This window comes from Nuphar pumila, chromosome 2 (assembly GCF_984573655.1).
Source record: "Nuphar pumila chromosome 2, dmNupPumi1.hap1.1, whole genome shotgun sequence".
Lineage (NCBI taxonomy): Eukaryota > Viridiplantae > Streptophyta > Magnoliopsida > Nymphaeales > Nymphaeaceae > Nuphar > Nuphar pumila.
Genome location: NC_143250.1, coordinates 143,165,123 through 143,186,866, shown reverse-complemented (window position 1 = coordinate 143,186,866; position 21,744 = coordinate 143,165,123). Strand labels below are relative to the sequence as shown.

Below are 21,744 nucleotides of genomic sequence, written 5' to 3'. Positions count from 1 at the left end.
CGATACAAATTCGACCCATTTGCAGCCCTAGAACTACCGGATATTGCTTGGGCCGACCTGAATATTACTCGGGTAGAAACTTTTATATGCCTATACCCGAGAATTCGGATTAGCATCGGATCGGGTATCAGGTACAAACCCGACCCGTTGATAGCCCACGCTTCTCCGTCTTAACGTTAGTTTCTCTCTCTCCTCTGAGATCCCCCAATTCTCCATGCACGGACGAGCAGAAGCTAGGGTTAGGGTTTCTCTCTCTCTTTCGATCGATCTGGAATCCCTTCTGCCGTTCCCCTCAATCTGAGTCCCAGAAGAGTTTTTCATCTCTCTGCGGGAAGAATTAGGGTTTATCTCTCTCTCTCTCTCTCAATCCATCGGGAATTCTTCGGCTTTTCTCGACGGAGGAGCCGAGATGTCGCACAACGACACCATCCCTCTCCACGCCTCCTCTCAATCGGACATAGACGAGATCGAGAACCTCATCAACGAGAGCGTCCAGTCGGCCAGCCTCCACGGTTCCATACCCGTCCCCTCCGCCCGGCCGCCGAGCCCGCCCAGGGTCTCGATCCCGGTCTCGTCGTCGCCATTCATCCCATCATCGATCCCTCAGACGTTCCAGAAGCCTACCGCGCCTCCCGTCCCGCCCGTGGTGCCGCCGGGCGTGAATCAGAATGCGAGGCAGAACATCGCGACGAACGCGTTCGGTCCGGCGCCGAACACGCTGACAGAGCCTGTCTGGGACACGGTGAAGCGGGATCTGTCGAGGATCGTGAGCAATCTGAAGCTCGTGGTGTTCCCGAATCCGTTTCGTGAGGATCCCGGGAAGGCGTTGAGGGATTGGGATCTTTGGGGCCCTTTCTTCTTCATCATATTCCTCGGTCTCACGTTGTCGTGGTCAGCCTCCGTGAAGAAGGTATCGGATTTCTTTGGCTCTCACTTCGGATGTTCTCGTTTCCCTTTGTTATTAGTCATTATCATGCCTATTGTAATTTGTTATTCTTGAAATCTAGACTCATCTGACCTATAGATCAAGGAGAATTTAAGTAAAATACTTGGCTTTCTTAATGACTGTGGATGTTCATGTATTCTTAAGCATGAGATAAACGGGCATATGTGAGTTTCCTTATGGTAATCGTGACATATTTTATCTTGTTTCGTCTCAGTATAATTGCAATTTGGTGCGTACATTGTATTCATGCATTATTGTTTGGTTGTGTACTGCGTATGAAAAAATGAATATGGTAAGGACAGAATAGGGGGGATATTGGTAGAGGTATTTGGGGTATAAAAGATGCAGCTTTATGATGAGAATAAGATGCTTTCATTTACGAAGAATGAGCCATGATGTTCATGTGTACAAGATATACACAAACATGGGAAAAGAAGGCAGCCTTGTCAACTAAAGAATATAAAATAGTTTAATACAAGCAATTATAGAAGTCTTCTGGAAGTCTGCATCAAACATTATATGCCACAATTGATGAAGCTGAGCAACAAATGAAAAATTCAAGTTGCTTTTGTTGGGTGAAGTACATGTTGGTTATCAATAGCTTTCTAATATTAGTGAGCTGAAGGTATGTGAATAACTCGAGTAGTTTTTGTTTGCACAAAAGTCGGAACTGGGAATGCTAACAGTCTCAAATCTCATGATGGCAGTTTTTTGTTGGCACATATTCTCTTAAACAAAATTGAGATGTTAGTGGTGTTGACTTGATTTTGAGACTGCCATTGGGTTCTGTATTCACAAGGGACAAAGTTCAGGTTGATGTTGTGGTCAAGTTCAGCGAGTGAATTCTGACCTGATGTGTATATTGTCTGAGAGATGTGAAATTCATTGGACGATATCCTTATGCACGTTCTTTCGGAATTACCAATATATTTCCTTGTTCAATTGATTAACCAAAAACAATTGTGCCTTCCATGAAGAAAAGTTTCCCTCCATGTGATTGGAAAACCTGAGCACCTTCTATGTGGTCAAAAGCGCTAGGCGGTGCCTAGTCGGTAAAGAAACCAGTTGACGACTAGTCATTACTAATCGGACTAGGTAGACTAGTCGGTGTTCTAATTAAAAAAAATACAAAATATACATAAAAATATGTTTAGTTATTTTGGTAATATTTTTATCAGACTAGTACACAATTACACATGATTTCACAAAAGAAATATAACCAGAATATAGATATATATGTTGAATTATTCATAACATATTAAGTATAATCAACAAAACATGCTTTCAGCCCTTCACAGAAAAATTGATTGTAACAAACACATACATGTGTAAATAACATATTACATAATAAGTAATACTAATAACATGCTTTCATGCTTTTATAGAAATTTTTACAAAAACTCACACATATATACAAACAAAAGTTACACACACACACACACACACACACACACACACACACACACACACACACACACACATACATATATATATCGCTTTCAGCCTTTAATAGAAAAATTCATCAGAAACAAATTAACACACACATATAAAAAACATATATCATTTAGAATTAACCTCTTTGTACAATTTTGAATAAATATATAATAATAATAATAAATAACTAAACTGCCCTTGCACCTAGGCGAAGGCAGCTTAGTCGGTGACTAGGCACCCTAGTCAATGCGTAGTGTCAAAATTTTTCCCTTTAAAGGTGTCCACCTAGGAATTGCAAAGCCTAGGTGTTTTACTTACGTCTAGGCTAACTACGCAGACTAGTTGGTGCCTAGTCGGTGCTTTTGACTACATATAGCACTTTCCTGATTCACAGTTAATAGATTTAGCATAAGAGCAGAGATTATCAATTGTGTTGTGCTGTGAAGTGGCATCCTTTGTTTGCCATCACAAAGGGTACTTGGTGCTTGAAAGTCATCAGGACTATGTAGGCTTGCAGGGTTCTCCTTTATGTAAAAAACATTTCATTGCATTGGAGTTAGTCACCATGAATAAGGTTCACACATTTAAAGAGTTCAGCACCACTTCACATGTGGCACCAGAAAATGTTGGGGACCTTTCCTCCAACATGGCTTCGACAACTCTGTTATCCAGTCACTGCCCTAAAGCAACTCGAGACTAAACTTGTTTCTAAGTTTGCTGTTTTATGTTCAAATTAACATGAGTATGCATGGGGATAACGAACCTTATAAGCAAAGGAGGTGAGACATTCTACAATGCAGCTAAGAAGTACACTTACATTAACAATACATGTTTTCGAAAAGGTCGTACAGAAATATTGTGTGGTGGAAGTTGAAGTTGGCTGTATTAAATTATGAGCTTTTAAGCAAACAGGCCTGATAGGTCATTCCCCTTTTATAGTTGTCTGTAGCTATATTCTCCATCTTAATATTCATTGTTTCCTGCTGTCTCATTGTGGCTCGATGATGTGCTGGGTGACAGGTTTCCATCATCTTTGCCTCTTGTGCTGGAACCTGTGTTTTGGAATAGGATTTCAAGAGTGACTATTTAATAACCTAGCGGAGGTTGATGGGCAATTGGAGGTAGTAGATTAAGTTGATAAAATGTTGCTCTCCAATCAGGGGAGGATGTAGGTTGTTAATGTTACAAACCAGTGAGACAAAAAGCCTCTGCTTAAAGTAAACTTCAGCTGACTTCAGATGCATTCTAGAAAACCCACTAGTAGAAGGCATTTGTGGTGTTACTAGGGACCTATTTATTTCCTGATTTTGTATTATTGGCTAACTGCAAGGTGGGCTCATCTTGAGTTAGCTTTAAAAGAGGTTTGAAGGTTTTGGTAGACAGTGCGGCATTGCTGTGGCATGTATATGGCACTCTTAATGCTTGTAGTGTTGAATAGTTTAATGTAAGTGTATGAGATCTTTTGGAGGTTTGGATGCAATCATTGTGCTTGATTCACTATGCAAGCTTGATTCTGCTTAGATATGTTCATGTTCATTTTTACCACTCATCACAATGGGCACAGTGATTATGTTTTGCTTAAACTTCATTTCGGTGGTGCAGTTCTTCAAATGTAAACAGCACTTTTCCATTTTCCTTTTACCTGGCACAGTAGAAGCCTCTTGACTGGTGCTCACAGTTTTTGTTCTTCCTAGCCACTTGATAATGTCTTGCTCTTCAATTAATAAATAATTATTTTTTGAGTCTTCTCATTCATTTACGTACTTTAAACATAATATTAGAAAACTGGTAAAGATGTGTGGACACCTCCATCCACTAATGGCATTTCTTTATTGCAGGCGCTTAATAATGGTTGCTCTCATAATTAATCAAGGGTTTCCTATGAAAATTGTTGCTTTCTTCCCTAAGACCAATCTATGTTTATTGTTTTTCTTGTGACAATGAATTGGCCCATTTGGAGTGCTTCATAATGAGATTATTCTGCTTCTTTACTTGAAATTGCCTACATAATGAGATAATTCAACTTCTGTCTGTCTTGGCAGTCTGAGGTTTTTGCTGTTGCTTTTGGGGTCCTTGCAGCAGGGGCCATTATTTTAACACTGAATGTGCTTCTTCTGGTAAGTGTTAATCTGGTGTCCTCGATTCTTGTTCTTTTGTCCCTCTTTTTTAGTTTTATGAATATAATGAACTGCTGGCTCTGAAATCCTCTTTTTCTGTTATTTTAGTTTGAAAATGTTACTTGTTGATAACTTATGTATTTACTCATTTAGGGTGGGCATATTATCTTCTTTCAAAGTCTCAGCCTTTTGGGGTACTGCCTCTTTCCCCTTGACGTCGGAGCTCTTGTCTGCATGTTGAAAGATAATGTGATACTTAAAATAATAGTGGTGTCGATAACACTGGCATGGAGCTCATGGGCTGCTTATCCTTTCATGAGTGCTGCTGTCTCACCCAGAAGAAAAGCTCTTGCCCTGTACCCAGTCTTCCTCATGTACATCTCAGTTGGCTTCCTCATTATCGCTATAGATTAGCAGTCAGTACTTCTTTGATCCTGCAAAGGCTTAATTGCCATCACTGGAAACAATTTTTAGCATCGGTTTCAGCTGTTTTAAAGTAATTCATCCACAGATCTGTACACCATTGAATCCTATCTGTAGAAAGAGTTGTTGGTTTGATTTCTTGTGTCTTGTTTTGTGATCATTGCTGACAGTTGAAGCTGTTGTGTAGTTTTTGTTATAGTCATCTCTATACTGGGAACCGGGTACCTGTTGGGATCAAACGCTTCTATTGTGGCTATGGCCAGTGTTTGCACAGTTATTTGCGGTAAATATCATTTGCAGAGTTGTAGCCAGTAAAACTTGGACTTCAATATGGCAATTCTCATGCTTTTGTTTGTTTACTCTTGCACCAATGGACTTTGAAACATTTGTTCACTATTCTGCGGTTTGAATTATCTCCCCATATAGTCATTTGGAATTGTCAATCTGATGAAATCTTAGTTTGGTTGGGTCTTGACCACGACGGATTCTCTGTTAAAAACTCAATGGTCTAAAATACTGTCAGATTTTTTGGATGCTTCGAATGCACTGTGTGTATATGGGCCTTTTGGATATGCTGCAAATTATTAGTTGAACTTCAAAGCTTTAAGCCAACCCACCTAGCCAGGGAGCTATAGGTGTCATTGCTAATGTTGTGATTTCGAAAATTCCTGAACTAGACAGCTATTTTCTCTCGAAAATTGCTAACTGGAAATCAATTTTAGAAAATTACGCATATTGCTAATCACAACAGCATTTGTCCCCTGAGACTCTCTGAAGATACCAGCTATTTGAAAGTCACTAGTACTTCGCAAAGTACTCGAGCGTGATCACTATCTGCTCTTCTTAACCGAGGGTCTGGTTTTGCTCAAGTTTAAACAAAAAGGTTATACTTTTTTAGTTTGGGCAAGATGCCCTTATAACTTAGTCTGATGGATACCAAAACAGAAACGATGGGAACAAAGCAATTTCTTCCCAAACTTGAAGAAACAAAAAGAGGAACTCACTCTGGATGAGGGACTGAGGCAGCTCTTGATCAGGATATTATTGTTGCCCCAAGCCTAAGCATGCCTTTTGGGTGAAATCACTTATCCAGATAAACTGGCATAAGCTCAGATTTGTGCAAATTTAAGAGCTTCTGTATTACTTACAATCAATGATGAAGTTTCCCACCAAGGCAGGAGCAGTTGGTGCACGTCACCTTGTGTTGGGGCGTTGCAAGTTGGAATCCCAATGGTATGGTTGTATAACTGGCAGGGGTCTGCTAACCCCAGCTTTCCCTGAAAAAATGATGAAGTTTCTCACATGCAAATAAGATGAGAAGATAATGCATTTTATAAGTGATTTGACTTGACTAATAGATTTTGGAGCTGCACACAATTAAAGATACTAGGTGATCTATGTTAATACTTGTTCAGCTATGTCATAATGACACGCCATTTTGGCTGCGTGTCCCCTGTGACAAGCGTGGAAATGCAGACCCTGAAATGACATGTATGGTCCTTATTTTAATATTTTAAATAAATTTTATTACTTCTTAATTTTATTTCAATAAAAAGCTATTTTTAATGTTAAATATTCAAAAATAGTTTTTACTTAATAAAAATTTTAAAATTCTGCATCCTCGTGTCCCATTTTTTGAATGTCACCAAGTTGACGGGATGTCACAAGTTTGAAACCCCTGGGTGGCATCCCTTGCTGCTAGGTGGAAGCTGGGTGTGCTGGGCAGGGGGACCTAAGGGTTTTACCAACTGAAAGCCAGCCAATTTGGGCGATTGGGGGGAGGGGGTTCCCTTGGATTATCCAAATAAAAAAAACTATGAGCACAATAGATATTATCACTGCATCCATGATCCAGTACATTGGAGTAACTATTAAAATTAATGATAATTGTTGAATATAATTGGATTGGAAAATGCTTGCATCACTGTTATTCTGGAATTGATACCTTAGAAAATGAATGTATCATGTGGTCTTGCATGGAGCAATAGGAAGAAACAGAGTATTTCAGAATACTTGCATGTTATGGTTGATCACTCTATCATCCTCCAAGATTCTTTCTTATCCTTTGAACATCTTGGCCGCCAATCTGAAAAGCCTTCTTCAAAACATCATCTATGATGGCAGGTTTGGATGTGAATGCCGCTAGAGCCGAGAGCTGTGCACCTGGGTTCTGGCTGTTGAGACCAGATACTGCTAGTGCAGGCTCTGTGTCAAGGTTGTAGAGGAAATGCAGCATTCCCTTTGGGAACACAAACACATCACCGGGCTTCAGCTGCTGCGTAAACAGGCGGTTGGTCGTGTCGACGAAGCCGACTAGCAGGTACCCTTTTATCAGCATGGTGACCTCGGCTGCACGCGGGTGTGCATGGGGTGGAACAAGGCCTGCGGGTGCAATGTCGATCCGAGCCAATGTCAGGCCTTGAGTGTTTACGCCGGGTAGGTTCTTGGTGTTGGTGAGGGTGACATTGAATCCGAACCGGTTCGCGGCCGGGTTCCCGGGTGTGGCCAGTGCAGATGTTTTGAAGTGTGAGGCCATTGCATTTGCTGGGTTCATGCAAGGAATGCCATTGAGGAAGAAGGAGAAGGATGTGTTGGTTGTGTCTGCAATGCAGTAGTCTTGAAGTGGATCTGGATCGGTTGATGCCACCAATATTGGTGTTGATAATATGGCTAGTAGAAAGAGGGTGATGAAGTAAGTAATTGTGGTGCTTCCCATATGGAATGAAGAAGAGAAATGTTGTGATTTCCTTTGTTTGGTTGCTACTTGATATGTGTTCTGTGCGTTCATATATATATATATATGATTTAGTTTCTTGGATTTTGGTGTTTGCTTTGTGATTTGTTTTGGAGTGATGTGGACATGGTAGCTTCACCTTTTCACCAAAGTGTGAAGACTTGGCAAGGTGAATATGGACTTGGATTATTCGACCCGAACCGGATCTGGTATAATTGATGAGATGCATGGATTTTGGGATTGAACCACAGGGAGTTTGCAATGAAGTCTTGATTTTACAAAGATTTTAGGCAATTCAGTAACTGTCCCGATAAAGGCCAAACCGGTTCCTGAGTCTTTTCACAGGTTTGCAATGTAGGTGAAATGGGATAAGGATGGGAGTGATTTACCTTCTAAGCTACTACTTGTCTTGCTTGAAAGAGGCAGTTCAGGCAGGGTAGGTTTAGAAGGATCAATTTAAGCATTTGCTGAGAGAGAGAGAGAGAGAGCATAGTGAAAAAAAGTTAAAAAAGACAATATCGGCAGCCAAAAATTGAGAGAAATAGATTTTTTTTGAAAAACTAGTGTTTTTTGGCAAAGTATCGGCAATCAAAAATGTTTTTTAATAAAGAAATATAAATTTAAAGGATTTAAAAATAAAAACACCATTTTTTGCAGTAATTATCTGATAAAAAGATAAATATCATGTTTAAAATGCAATGTTTATGTTTATACAAAAAATTCATGATATTTTGAAAATATTGCGAGAAATTAAAGTTTAAAACTTTTAGGTAATTTCTGGCTGTATTTTCACGAGTTTTTCATAAATGTCTTGATATTTGTCACACAAGAGAGAGAGAGAGAGAGAGAGAGAGAGAGAGAGAGAGAGCGAGAGATGGATATGAATCCTAGTGAGATATGGCAGGGTCCATGTCATCCAATTAATAAAATGCTCGTGCTTGTCATGGGGTTTTCAACTTTGTATCTGGTAAAAATATCCAGAAATATCTGGGTTTGACAAATATGTAAACCTGATTAGGTTATTTTATCTGAAAATCTAGATCGATAAGGTTTGGGTGGTAAATGGATTTGGGTTGAATCCAATCACGGCAGAACCAATCGGTAAGATTTTAGTTATAGCATTCATAGTAACAAAAGTTTTAAATGGGAAAATAACAGCATCCTTTTTATCGTGAGATATTGATTTTTTTTATTTTTTTCATGTTTTTATCAGCAAAATATCAGACAATTTTAATTAAAAATAAAAAACAACTATTTCTAAAGGAAAAATGTAAAAAAATACAAAATTTAAATTTCTAGCAATATCTAAAATTTTAAATAGCTGGAAACATATAAAGAAAAAATATGCATTCCTATGAAGCTAGGATGTGATTGCTACGATTTATTTAATACCTCAAGGACCTGTTTGGTTAGCCCCAAACATCTGGATAAATTTTGAATCTCCCCTTGGGAAAGAACAGAACATGGAATACCATGATATTGTGTTATGGCATGCAGAGTGAACTGGAATCAACGATTGATCTGTTCAAAAATATGAAAAATGATGACAAAACACTTTGGGTGGCGGGTGGAGATAATCTAGAAATTTCAAATACATGGCCAAACAGCGAAAAAATTAAATTCCAATATTCTTTCTAGATTTTTGGAGTGCATCCAAACACTACATTTTTCTGGAAATTTAAAAAATCTAAAGTTTTAAAAATTCAAACAGCAAAAACATTAAAAATTAAATTTCTGGATTTCTATCCAAACAGGCCCTAAGTGCTATGAATTGAACATTTTAAATATTGAAATCCATGTTTATGTAGGTTTTCCTTTTTTTATTGTAGGTAAATTTAAATCTTCACATCCAAATAGTTTGGTATATATACAGTGTATTTTAACACTAAAGTGGTCATAAAATATTACACTTCTTTTTTTTTTTTGGTTTATTACACGAAGAAATGGCATTCGGGATTGAAAACCCGGGAGGGGCCCCGTTTCAAACTATTAACTTGGGATAGAAAAAAAGCTCCCTATGTACAAGTCCGAGGCAATGTAAGTAGGGGTGGCAAAACCTGACACGACCCGCCAACCCGCCTCTTAGGCGGGTTCGGGTTTGGAAAAAACGAACCCGTTTAATAAACGGGTTGACCCGCCTAACCCATTTATTAAACGGGTCGGGTTCGTGTTAGGGGTATGCCAACCCGCCAACCCGGCTGACCCGTTTAATAAACGGGTTAGGCGGGTGGGTCAACCCGCCAACCCGACTGCCAACCCGCGAACCTGAGAACCCGTTTACCCGACCCAACCCATTTATTAAATGGGTTGGCGGGTCGTGTCGGGTTACCCGTTTATTAAACGGGCCGGGTTCCTGTTTGCCACAGCCGACCCGTTTAATAAACGGGTCGGGTTCGGGATGAGGTATGCTGACCAGCCAACCTGTCGGGTCGACCTGCCAACCCGACACTATTGCCACCCCTAAATGTAAGCAACTTTTAAGGGCTTGTAAAAATCAAATGCTGGACACAAGGAACACAACTTCTTGTTCAGTCCAAACAAATGTTGAACGTAGTACAGTTGTTATAGAACAAACATAATCTTTTATGTTCTGCTATTCCGTCCAATCTTGGACGCACCATCAAGCACACCCTAAAGTATCACACTTTATACACCAAATTAGTGCAATATATTAGTTAAAAGGACCTGGACTTGAGTTGAGAGTTTAGACTGTAGGTCAGCGTGTAACAATCCTACTAGCCCAATATGGACTAGAAGCTGGCACATAACTTAGATATTGAATTCTTATTAACATCCAATTGGAATGTTGTGGAATTGGATTAAATCCCCTTAAGTTCCCTGCACCCAAACACAGAATTTAATTTGGATTGTAAATGTAGTAAAATCAGTCAAAGAGAATATTAGCAAATCAATATATGATTGGAAGGGGTGGTGTTTGTTGGCAAATGTGTATTGGATTATCACAATTGTGTGAAACCGATAACCACAAACAATTGCGAGAAATCAATAACCACAAAGCACATTTTTACACGCATTTACAAACATGTGAAAATTTGCAGTGAGTAAAAGGTACCCTTGAAGCCATTTTCACACCGGTTTGCAAACATGTGAAAATGGTTTTTGTGTGTAACGCGATTCCATTTCCCACGGACAACAATGTGAAATGGAATCACATTCTCATTTTCAAATGTGTAAATGTCTCATTTATGTCACATATATTACTTTCAAAATGTCGCCAGCTTGTGGTGCTAAAGGACCAACAAACAAAAACACGACATTTTCAAAATATCAGATATTTTGAAATATATTATGTTTTTGTCATGAGAAAAATACTGTTCACAGAGACCTCAGTTTACTTTTGTATCTTATAAATTTAATATTTTTATAAAAATTGTACTTTTTTGAGGAAAAAAATTAAAATATCACAAGATATTGTCCTTTTTAGTACCATTTTGATAATGAGATTTTGTGACATTGTTTTTTTTACTTTTTTAGTATCACCACCACAGTTGCAAGCCGTTGGATTGCATAAACTTGCCTATATAGTGACAAATCTCACAAAAATATCGCGAGAAATTCTCAGAAAGTAAAAAAAACGATAATTTCTAGCAATATTTTCAATTTCTCATAAAATTTTCATCAAAAACATAAATATCACATTTTAAATGCAATATTTATGCTTTTATCGGATATTTATCATGAAAAAATCATGTGGTTTTTATTTTTAAATATTTTTTATTTATATTTATTTGTAAAAAACTATTTTATTATATTTTAAAATTACTTTTTATGACAAAGATTTTGGAAAAATGCAAGATTTAAAAACAAAACTCATTCTCACGAGTTTTCGGCAGTCGATATTTTGCTGTTTTTAACTTTTGTCACTATGCTTGTCTATACACCCTCATGGATTAGACTTTGTTTCATATAGGAGCTCCATTGTCAGCTGTCCTGCTACTCATGTGGTCGAATGAGATAGCTGAATGGTTAGGTCACATTATCATAATCTAGGGGTCTTAGGTTCAAATCCCATAGAAGTTAACCAAAAAATAAAAAATAGATAGTAAAAAAAGAACAATTATACTGACCTGAATTCTACTAATAAAACCCAAAAATTAAAAGTGTTTTTTTAATAAGCAAGTCAAGGAGTAGAACCTAATTGGGTCTCCCACGGCACATGGTCTCCAGCTCAAGGATAGGGAGATCTCTCCCTACTCTAAGTTCGAATCCCTATGTGGGCGCCCTCTTCGGCACAACGAATCGTGAGGCTCTTTGGGGATCAAGGGGCGATCATGGAGTTCTATGTTGTGGGGACAACATTAGGCAGGACTGGTAAACAAGCTGGATAAACCGAACATGAGGTGTTTAAGTTTGGCTTGTTTTTTATCGCTAGTCAAGGCAAACTAGAGCTTATATGACCTCAAGTTAAGTGAGCTGAGTTTGAGCTCATTCACTTAGAAAAGCACGTTGTTTCAAAGTTGGAAGTAACATGGTTTGAACTCTAGACATACTGAGCCAAGCTTAAGCTGAATCATGTATACAAAAAATACATGGTTTCAAACTGAAAGGTATAGGATATGAACTTTAAACATACTGCTTGCAAGCCCAACACTTCAATAATTTATTTTGCATTATATTATATGATATAAAATATACTAGAATATATTGATTATTGCTTAACGAGCTTGTATGAGCCCAGCCAAGCCAACCACCTGTTGTTCATATTTAGCTTGTTGAGCCTATTTAGTGAGTTCGAATCAGATCTTGATCTAGTTTAGGTTTGTGAAACATCCATGAAGCAAAAGGGAGTTGGGGACAACTCACAATTAGTCTCATCCTCTTCTCCATATCAAAAATAAATTTGTCACCATTGGCTTTAAGTTATTCTATCTTACCATAAACCTGTCAGGTTCCTGCTCTCCCAAATCAATAATAACCTGAAAAGGAAAACACAGCAGATTCTATACCTTTTTTTATTTTTTAGCTAGATCATCCTTTTTATCTCTTTCTTATGTTTAGGAAGAAACCGTCTCCTACTTGTTCAACTTGCTTTTTTTGAGTTTCAAAAGACTTTATATTCAGCAAATGCCAATGCAGCCAGCTAACTCAAACTCACTTAAGTTGAGTTAAGTCCCCACCAAGCTGACCTTCACTTTTGGAGTCGCTAAATTGTATGACTGAATCAAGGTTACCAGGCTAGAAAGCAGAAGCAGAAGCAGAAGCAGGAGCAGGAGCGAGAAGCAAGGTATTTTAAAATTTATAAGCAGGAAATGAGGAATCAATTTAAAAGAAAAAATATGAATAAAAAGAAAGTGATATGAGATTGAATGAGAAACAAAATACTAATTGAGCGTGAAGAGAGTAAAAACTAAAACTAAAATTCTTAAATTTCATGATTTTATAGTGTAAGAACTAAATTCTTCTCAAAATCTAAAAATGATGATTGCCAAGTTAGAGAAAATACATGAATGAAAAGTGTGAAAGAAAGCACATGACAAACGTGGTAGAAGCAGATAAGAAGCATGCAGGAAAGAGAGAAAAATGGGTGAGAACTGAGAAGCATAAGAGAAGCATGAGAGAATTAAGATTCACATTAAGTTTCAGAAGCAAAGAGTTTTGCGCTTCCAAAGAGAGCTTTTGGAAAGCACATTTACCACCTATATGAAGCTTTCAGAAACTCTGGACTGGATGCTGACCTCAGAGTCGATTATGTAGTTTAGAATATAGAACTCTTTGAGGAAATGAGCGGTGGCTAAAGATTCTGAACATATTGAACTGCAGTCAACCATCTTTGCTTGCTACTGTTATCTTGTAGGCATGCAATAAACTTATTGAAATCCTGTTACAAGCTATGAGGAACATCATTAGGACCTTGCATCATGGTAAAATAGAAAAATCTATTCAATGCAATACCCAAATAAAAATGACAATCACAATAACTGAAACATGAATGGAATTGCCTTAAGCAGGCCAAGAGGTTAGCCAAGTTATCCAAAGCATGTGTCCAATAATATAAAAATTCAAGTTACCACATACGCGAAACCTTCATTAAAAAATATGCAATTAAGTAATCTACATCTGTATATCTATGTCTATGTACTCGTAACTCATCTATGGAGGTCATCACATTCACCACAAACTTATTCCCCTAAAAAAATTTAAAATTATGTCAGCCACATGAGGACACTTGTAATTCTATAAATAATAAGGATACATTTGTTGTATTTTAATTTGCACTATGACTTTCTGTGTGTTCTTTCTATAAAATATTTATAGTCTAATAATTGTTGACATAATGCATACCTAAATTATATATATATATATATATATATATATATATATATATATATATATATATATATATATATATATATATATATATATATATATATATATATATATATATATATATATATATATATATATATATATATATATATATATATATATATATAAAGGAATCAGATTTAAAATTGGAGTATTGATCTGGATGGGAATGAATCATATTGGATAATTAGGATTCGTGTATCTTCTCAATGTTCTTTTTTCCTGTGGCTTTTCAGTATTGCTACCTAAATGGTTTAATTTTTGAATGACTAAGAACTCTCACCAAAGCGAGGAAAACCTGGAGTGGGGCGAGGGCTCCACGACCACCCTGCCTTACATGACCCACCTCTGAAAGCTACGGACACACCCGTGCTCCAGTGGGGACCTAAATGGTTTAATAAAATCGCTTTTTATTCCTTGAATATAAACAAATGAATCAGATTTGGGCTTACCAATTCTTTCTAGAGGAGGGCAAATATATTGACCAGTATACTCTTGCAAGTTCGGATGCCATGTCTTACTAAATTTTTTAAAACTAGATATTGCTTGGATATTTATTGGGTCCATTTCAGCCATATTTTTTTGAAATATTGAACTTAAGAGATTTTACTTACATTTTTCTCGTAGCTGCTAGGAATATCTTATGTAATCAGACCAAGTTGATGCAGCGTATGCTTACAGTTTCCGACTTAATTGTTTAGACCTTCGTGAATGCGAGGGGAGAGGCTTTTTAAATTCCATGAGGCCATATAATCAAGGCTTCTTTTTGGCTTCTTTTTCTGGTTTACTTCTTTGGTATTGGTTCTAGCTAGGGATATCAACGGGCCAGGTTTGGTTCGGACCCAGGTGAAATCAAACCCAAGCCTGATTTGAGATGATGGAATCCACCATAAGAGAAATCACCCCCGGATCTTATAAGGATTCCATGAACCAGACCAGGTCAATACCTGACAAAATAATAGTTATTTTTTTTACATTGAAAATTTGTGGATCCTAGTTGGAACTTGGGTCGGGCCTGGGTTTGTTATGAAATTTCACAAACCATACCCAGATCCATATATTAATCGGACCTCAGGTCTGACCGAGATTCTAATTGGACTTTTTTGTTTATCTCCAAACCCTAACCATATAGGGTATGGTATAGGTCAGGTCGACCCATTAACACCCCTAGTTCTAGCATTCAGTATCAGCTATATCTCTGCAAGGCTATTTCTCGTGATATAGATTTTCCCTTTACATCACCACCCGAATGTACGAGTAGTCAACACATCCCGTTCTCAATCAACCTTTTTTTTCCCTGACATCATTTTGGAACTCTCTGGACCGGTTCAACACAAGACAATGGTGCTACACATTTTATGCCAAACAACTAGCCCTTGCACTGGGCCTGGCCTTAAAAGCTTACTGGACCTCTCACAAGAACCATGTCAGACTCATCAGTATCAACACAACAACAACGATGGGAAAAAGTACCAATCTATTTCACACTATCCGGGGCAATCACTTCGAACATCACTCAATCGACCCGTTCTTCGGGCGACGGGGAGGTCCATCCTATCTGCAAGTCTGATCAGAGCATGACCATAGATGTCGGTTTCATACCCGGATGGAAATGGGAAGGTCAGAGTGAAGCATACGCTACCGGGAAACCCCTTTGGTTTATCCCCGGCAACTTACTTTCCAGAAGCGTTCCAATCCATTTTTACAAGAATGCTTAGTCATTAACATGTGAAAATTTCAAATACAAGAAAGGAAGGTGAATTTGATTTCCACAGAAACACTTCACTTGCCTAACATTTTGTAATACTACTCTTTTCACAACCAAGTTCTCCATGGGCGTATCACTTTTCCCACCTTGCACAAGCAAAAGTTGACGCACATATCATCTTGGATGCAATATATGCCTACGTTCACAAAACAAGATGTTAAAACATGTCAATCACTATCAGTACCTGCTCCACAGGAACAAAGGTAGAAACTACATCACTCTTCCCACCTTGCTCATGTAAAAGTTGAAGCACATATCATCTTGGATGCAATATGTCTACTACACTAGTAATATTCACAAAACAAGATGTTAAAACATGTCAATCACTATCAGTACCTGCTTCACAGGAACAAGGGCAACAAACTACCATCCCTGATACACAGGATGTAATCATGGAACTACTATCGTGATAGACACCTAAATCCACATCATCAGCTCAGGTTTGCTGAAAACGTTATTGGCCTCGTCTTCCAGGATGGGATAAACTGCTACAAGAGCGTCCTGAGAGCCAATGTACAAGGAGTTGTAGATCTTCCAATACACTTCCCGCACCTTCCTTGCTGGATGGAATAGCCCTTGAAGACAGTAATTCAGAACAACTGCTGGGCCCAAGGCTACTCGCATGCCTTCAATCGCCTCCATTACAGCATTTATTACATGAGGTGATGTCTCAAATATGTTGGGCCACACATAGTTCAAGAGATGTACAAGCGCATCTTCGCAACCTAAACCAGCCACACCCAATGCCATATGCTTGACAGCAGAAGCAGCAGTCTGCCTGTGGACCAGATCCCTGTCCATGAGCGCATCCTCCAAAAGTGGAGTCACAGCGTATATATAGTCCTTGCCCATCTCCCCAATGTACTCGAAGAGAAAAGACAGAGACTTAAGAACACCATTTTGCACATTAAGCTCTGGGACACGGTACTCATTCATCAATGCAGGCAAAACGGTAAATGGAGAACATGTTTCTGCTACTATAGCTATGGCAACCGTTGTGCAAACACGATTCTGGCGCTCTTGAACTTTTAGATTGTTTAAAAGCGTTGCCAACACATCCTGTGGCCCAATTGCCTTTGCAATGTATCCAAATGTGTTGACAGTCGCCCTCCTGATCCCCTTCTTATGGGCTTTCAACATCTCAAGAAGCTCAAAACAAATCCTCATCCACTCTCTTGCTGGCACAAACTCGGCTCCACGATCAGCAATCCTACCAACAAGGTCAATACAATTTTCCTGCACCTTCTCGTGCCTGTTCTTCAAAATGGGTGTTAATCGAGGGAGAAGATCCTTGATAGGGGGTGTCATCTTTGTCATACCAATCACATTGACAATTGCTTTAAGCGCACCCAGTATCGACCCAAGAACTTCAGGATATTCTTCTCCCAAGTACTCATAAAGCACAACACCCAAGTGACCCATCAGCTGTTCTTCATGACACTGCTTCATAACAACAGCAATTCGTGAAATAAGATCAGCAGCTTGCTGCCTGACCTTTGCGCTCTTGTTGTTCAAGCGCCACTTGATGGTACCACATATCTGTGGCAGATAAGGTTTGACCTTCTGCCCAAGGGCATTCACCACAGCACCAAACCCATTAAGCATGACATTAGCATCATCACTTGTTTGTTCTTGGAACGCATACAGTATACCATCTATAAGAAGTTCTTCCAAGCGTGCATCAATATCTGAAGCACCAAGGTTAGCAACTACCTTCTCTATGGTTTCCATCACCATTCGCCTGTATGGCTCACTTTCATCTTTCAAATCTTCAACAATCCTACCTACTATATCTGCAACACCAACTTTGTTTGCTATTTCCACTGTGGTATCCACCAGCTGCCTGTAGTTTCTCCTATCCAGAGCCATCCTTCTAACCCAGAAATTGCGGAAGAACTCTGGCAATATTTCTGTCCGAATGTAATCTGCTTCCACTCCCTCAGTACTGACACACTGCTTGACAACTTTCAACACTATCTTCTTCATTTCTTCATCTGGTGATTGGAACTCACGAATCAATATCACCATCACTTCCTTCGTGTAATAGCTTGCATACATGGCATCCATAAGTGGAATGATAAATCCAATAGCCTTCAAAAAAGCGGCTAAAACTTTGCCCCTATGGGAGCGAATACCTTTCCACAGAGGTTTCAATACAGAATCGAAACTCTCGATTCCATATGGTGCAGCTGCCTCAGCAAGAGCTGCAAGTGAAAGAGCAGTAATGGTTCTCACCTTCTGGTTTTCATCATTGAGACCATGTTCTATGATTTCAACCAAAGATCTAAGATGTGGAAGGACAGCACACCCCATCAGAATAGCAATCTGCTGCACAATCTTAATTCCAGTGTGCCGAGCTTGCCAGGACTTTTTACTCTGACAAACAGCTTTCAGAAATGGGAGGAGCGCTGGGATTCCCAGTGCTGATGCAACAACACTAAATGCCCTTGCAGTTGTGTTCCTAACGTACTCATCAATATTATCAATATCAGGCCTCATTGCAGCAATCATGGTGGCCAAACCAGCAGCCTTACTGAGGTTCGAAATAATCTCTCTTCCCTCTACACGTGCATAGTAATCTTCGTCAATCAACAGTGGCTCAATCACCACCAGGATTTTGTGAACAAAGGGACGGACCAGCTCATCCAATTTATAAAGAACCCTATCTATAACTTTAACTAGAAGGTGCCTCTCCTGATCTTCCAAGGTGGGTGACATAAGCAATGGTAGAATCCGATTGAAGAGAGGGCCCGCACCAAGTTCACGAGCTTTGTCTGTCAACTGTCTCAGTGCTGTTTTCCTTTGTGGTGGTGTTCCATTCTTAACCTTGAGCAGTAGTTTCATGATCTTTCGCTCTTTCTGCTCCTCTGGTGAGAGCTCTTCCTCATCATCCTCATTCAAAAGTGCACCAAAGTGTTGATAGTCCTCTGGTTTCATAAAAGGCAGACCTCCAGGAGCTTCTTTAGGAACATCAAACTGCTGCCCACGATTTTCCTCAGGAATGGTATATAAAGGAGTGCCAAGAGGAGTAGGAGTCGCAAGAAGTTTCCTTGCTGGAGTTCTAATGGGCACATAAGATGCCGGAGGTTCTAAAATCTTGTAACCTTCTTGAGGAAACATAGCATCCAATTCTTCATCTGCCAATGGTCGGTTTCTTTCTTCTATGTCCTTCTCCCATCTAAGTAAGTTATACTGCTCAGGAGTTAGAGCACCTCGCAAATTGATAGCTCCAGGAGTAGGGGTTGCAAGATCAACACCACCAACAGGTGTAACACCCGGTGTATATGCTGCAGCGGGTGTTGCAGCACCGGTCATAGGTGTTGCACTACCCATGGTTGCTGGTGTCTCGTCCCAACGAGACCTCTGTCGCTTGGGTGTCGGAGTTGCCAACCCACCAAGCTTAGGAGTGGCATCCCATGTCATACCTGCTGGCGTAGCACCGGGCGTAACCCCACCAAGAGGTGTGGCATCTGCATCTGCCAAGCGCCCAGGAGTAGGAGTCTCATCCCACCGATTGCGCCTTGCAATAGATGGTGTTGCTGCTTCCAACCTCCCAGGAGTTGGCGTTGCGTCCCAACGACTGATTCCTGGGGTAGAATCAGGCAAGTCCCAATCAGATGTTTTGGCTTTCTTGTTGCTGTCTGATTCCTGAGACTGATCCCATCTGTTCCTCCTCTTTTGGGCTGGAGCACTCACTGTAGAGGCCTCTCTTTCCTTTTCTGTGTTTCTCCTTTCCTCTTCTTCTTGTTTGTTCTTTGCAATCCTTCTTAAAGTTTCTTCCTTCTCTCTCTTGAGAACCTCCTCCTTCATAACCTCAGCATAGCTCCTCTTATTGGGGTCGGGGGTATTATCAGCAAAAGGGTCATTACGATCAGGCGAGATGACTCTGTTGAGCCTTCTCTGCCTGTACTCATCTTCTCGGTCAGTTATCCTCTGTGGTTTCTTAAACCCAAAGCCATCATCATCTTCTCCAGCACCTCGGGGTATCTCCTTCATTATGGACTTGGGTGCAGTGTAAGATGGCAGTTTCTTAGCAATTTCTCTCTCCATAGCATCCTGGTCTTCGTCTTCCTCATTAACAGGGATAGACTGCACATACCCGTCAAACCTATTCCCACCGCCATAGAGATCAGCATCAAAAGTGACCTCAGTAAGAGATGCGAGTTCCTGCTCTTTCTTCCTTCTCTCTTCTTGAAGCCTAGCTATGTCTGCATCTATTGTCTCCATCTTTCCTTACAAAAAATGTCAGAATCCTCAACCTTTGAAACACCAAGCTCAATCTGCATAAACCCACAACGGTTAAGTTAAGAAGAGTAATCCCAGAAAGGGTACAGAAAGCTACAACTAGTAATCAATCCATAGCATGAGAAAGAAAGACGCATCCAAGGTGAACCTCACAAAGATGCCGTGTTAAGCGCTAAGCAAGTCAATGCATACACAAGAAAAATTTATCAGATTTGAAACCATCCCATTCATGCAATGTCACTTTCATGGGTCAGTTACCTGAAAGAATAAATCATTGTTAAAATTCAAAATCAGAGATTTACTAACAGCCAAATACTCTATAAATTTCAGACTTAAAATGAAGAAAACACTTAAAAGAAATCAAATTTGTTATCCTCATCAAATCTAAAGTATTGTTGGCTGAAAAGAAAACTCCCAGGAATAAGAAAAAATAAAACCGAGAAATGAGTTTTCATATGATATAAGAGATCAAAAGCCCCTTTTCTGGATTCTAAAAACCATATTCTCACAACATCAAAGTTTTACATGAAATCTCTCCTGAGGAATAACCCCATGTTTCAGTTATAAACCCTGATGACCATAAAACGGACGATGAAATGGATAGCTTCATCCATAGAAAACACAAACCACTCAAATCAAAGCCGAACAGCAAAAAAAAAGTAAATAATATGGCTCAAACGCCGCCACAGTAATCCGAAACGATGACGTATTAGAGGAACTGCACATACACAAGAGCGTAAAAAAGAGAAAAAGAAATATGTTAAGAAGAAGACATCGGATCCAAAAACTATCATTTACAAACCTAAAACCCTAACTCCCATTCATAAACCTCAGAAAAAAGCGCGAATCAAAATCCTGTTTTCACCAAAACATGATCTGAGAGGGTCATCTACACAAGCACCTCCACAGAATCAGATCGAACAACAACAAAAGAATCATCAGACTGTCCAGATCCAAACCCTAATTTCTGGCCGAAAATTCGTTAGTAGATAGAAAAAGGTACACCTCATAACGATGAAACAGATAATAAGCTGAGGTTTGAGAAGAAACAAGAGAAATTATAGAGAGAGAGAGACTCACCGATCGGCTGTGGGGGCGCGAGACGCAGGTGGAGGAGACGGGAGAATATATCCGGTGACCAGACTCCGGCCAGCAGCAATGGCTTCCCTTTGGCAGAGACAACGATGGCTTCCCTTAGGCTGTGGGTTACTTCGTACCCCCCCCACCATTTTCTAGAGAAAATTATCCCCACCTGCTTGATTCGCGCGTGGGCCCTGCGTCAAAGGTGGTTATTTAAGTGAACGGGAACCGTCCATCCTCGTATGGACGCACATGATTGGTCAATGAAAGGAACAGCGGTGCCGCCACGGCCGTCCATCTCAAGATGCGGTTCCTGATCTCATGAGCAAATAAATTGTTGGCATCTAATGTCATTTTCAATGCCAAAGGCTCGTTTGGAAGAGAGAAAAACTCTCGTGGGAGAAAAAAGTTATGCCTATGAGAGTTTTTGATAAGAAAAGTTTTTCAAAAGAAAGCTTTTAACCTGTTTGCTTAATATGAGAAAGACAGAGCAGAAAAATATAAAAAAGTAAAAGAGAGAAAGAGGATGGTGATATGGTGGGTGGTGGTGGTGAGATAGGGTGGTAGAGAGTGTAAAAATAAATTTTATTTTTTAAGAAACATTTGTCTTGGAGGAATGTTTCTTATAAAAAAGTTTACTTTTTCAAAAAACTCTTTCAGCGAAAATCCC

At 39.4% G+C, this 21,744-nt stretch overlaps 2 protein-coding genes and 1 pseudogene across 5 annotated transcripts; 1 reads left to right on the top strand and 2 right to left on the bottom strand.

The window, feature by feature from the left end:
* The first annotated feature begins 200 nt into the window (after positions 1–200).
* LOC149847415 (protein YIP4b-like) lies at positions 201–5,279 on the top strand. Its single transcript, XM_089997016.1, has 3 exons — positions 201–910; positions 4,423–4,497; positions 4,651–5,279. Exons 1-3 carry the CDS (start codon positions 410–412, stop codon positions 4,909–4,911), a joined length of 837 nt encoding a protein of 278 aa, XP_089853142.1. The 5' UTR covers positions 201–409; the 3' UTR covers positions 4,912–5,279.
* A 1,679-nt stretch (positions 5,280–6,958) lies between these two features.
* GLP7 (germin-like protein 7) lies at positions 6,959–7,636 on the bottom strand. The gene has a single exon (XM_089994038.1). The coding sequence runs from the start codon at positions 7,634–7,636 to the stop codon at positions 6,959–6,961; it is 678 nt and encodes a 225-aa protein (XP_089850164.1).
* Positions 7,637–15,680: 8,044 nt separating this feature from the next.
* On the bottom strand, positions 15,681–21,195 carry LOC149847413 (uncharacterized; annotated as a pseudogene). 3 transcript variants are annotated; one of them, XR_016430380.1, is made up of 3 exons: positions 21,075–21,195; positions 16,086–20,029; positions 15,681–15,885 (listed from the first exon to the last, which is right to left on the bottom strand). The product of XR_016430380.1 is annotated as an uncharacterized LOC149847413, transcript variant X2 (transcript). The 3 variants fall into 3 exon arrangements; XR_016430381.1 differs by lacking the exon at positions 15,681–15,885 and adding an exon at positions 20,143–20,252 and having other exon boundaries at positions 15,993–20,029; positions 21,075–21,172; XR_016430379.1 differs by lacking the exon at positions 15,681–15,885 and having other exon boundaries at positions 15,993–20,029.
* Positions 21,196–21,744: the final 549 nt, after the last annotated feature.

Coding starts and splice junctions, on each gene's coding strand:
- GLP7 (XM_089994038.1), bottom strand. CDS start 7,636: ATGGGAAGCACCACAATTACTTACTTCATCACCCTCTTTCTACTAGCC.
- LOC149847415 (XM_089997016.1), top strand. CDS start 410: ATGTCGCACAACGACACCATCCCTCTCCACGCCTCCTCTCAATCGGAC. Junction 911..4,422: donor GGTCAGCCTCCGTGAAGAAG/GTATCGGATTTC, acceptor CTGTCTTGGCAG/TCTGAGGTTTTTGCTGTTGC. Junction 4,498..4,650: donor CACTGAATGTGCTTCTTCTG/GTAAGTGTTAAT, acceptor TTACTCATTTAG/GGTGGGCATATTATCTTCTT.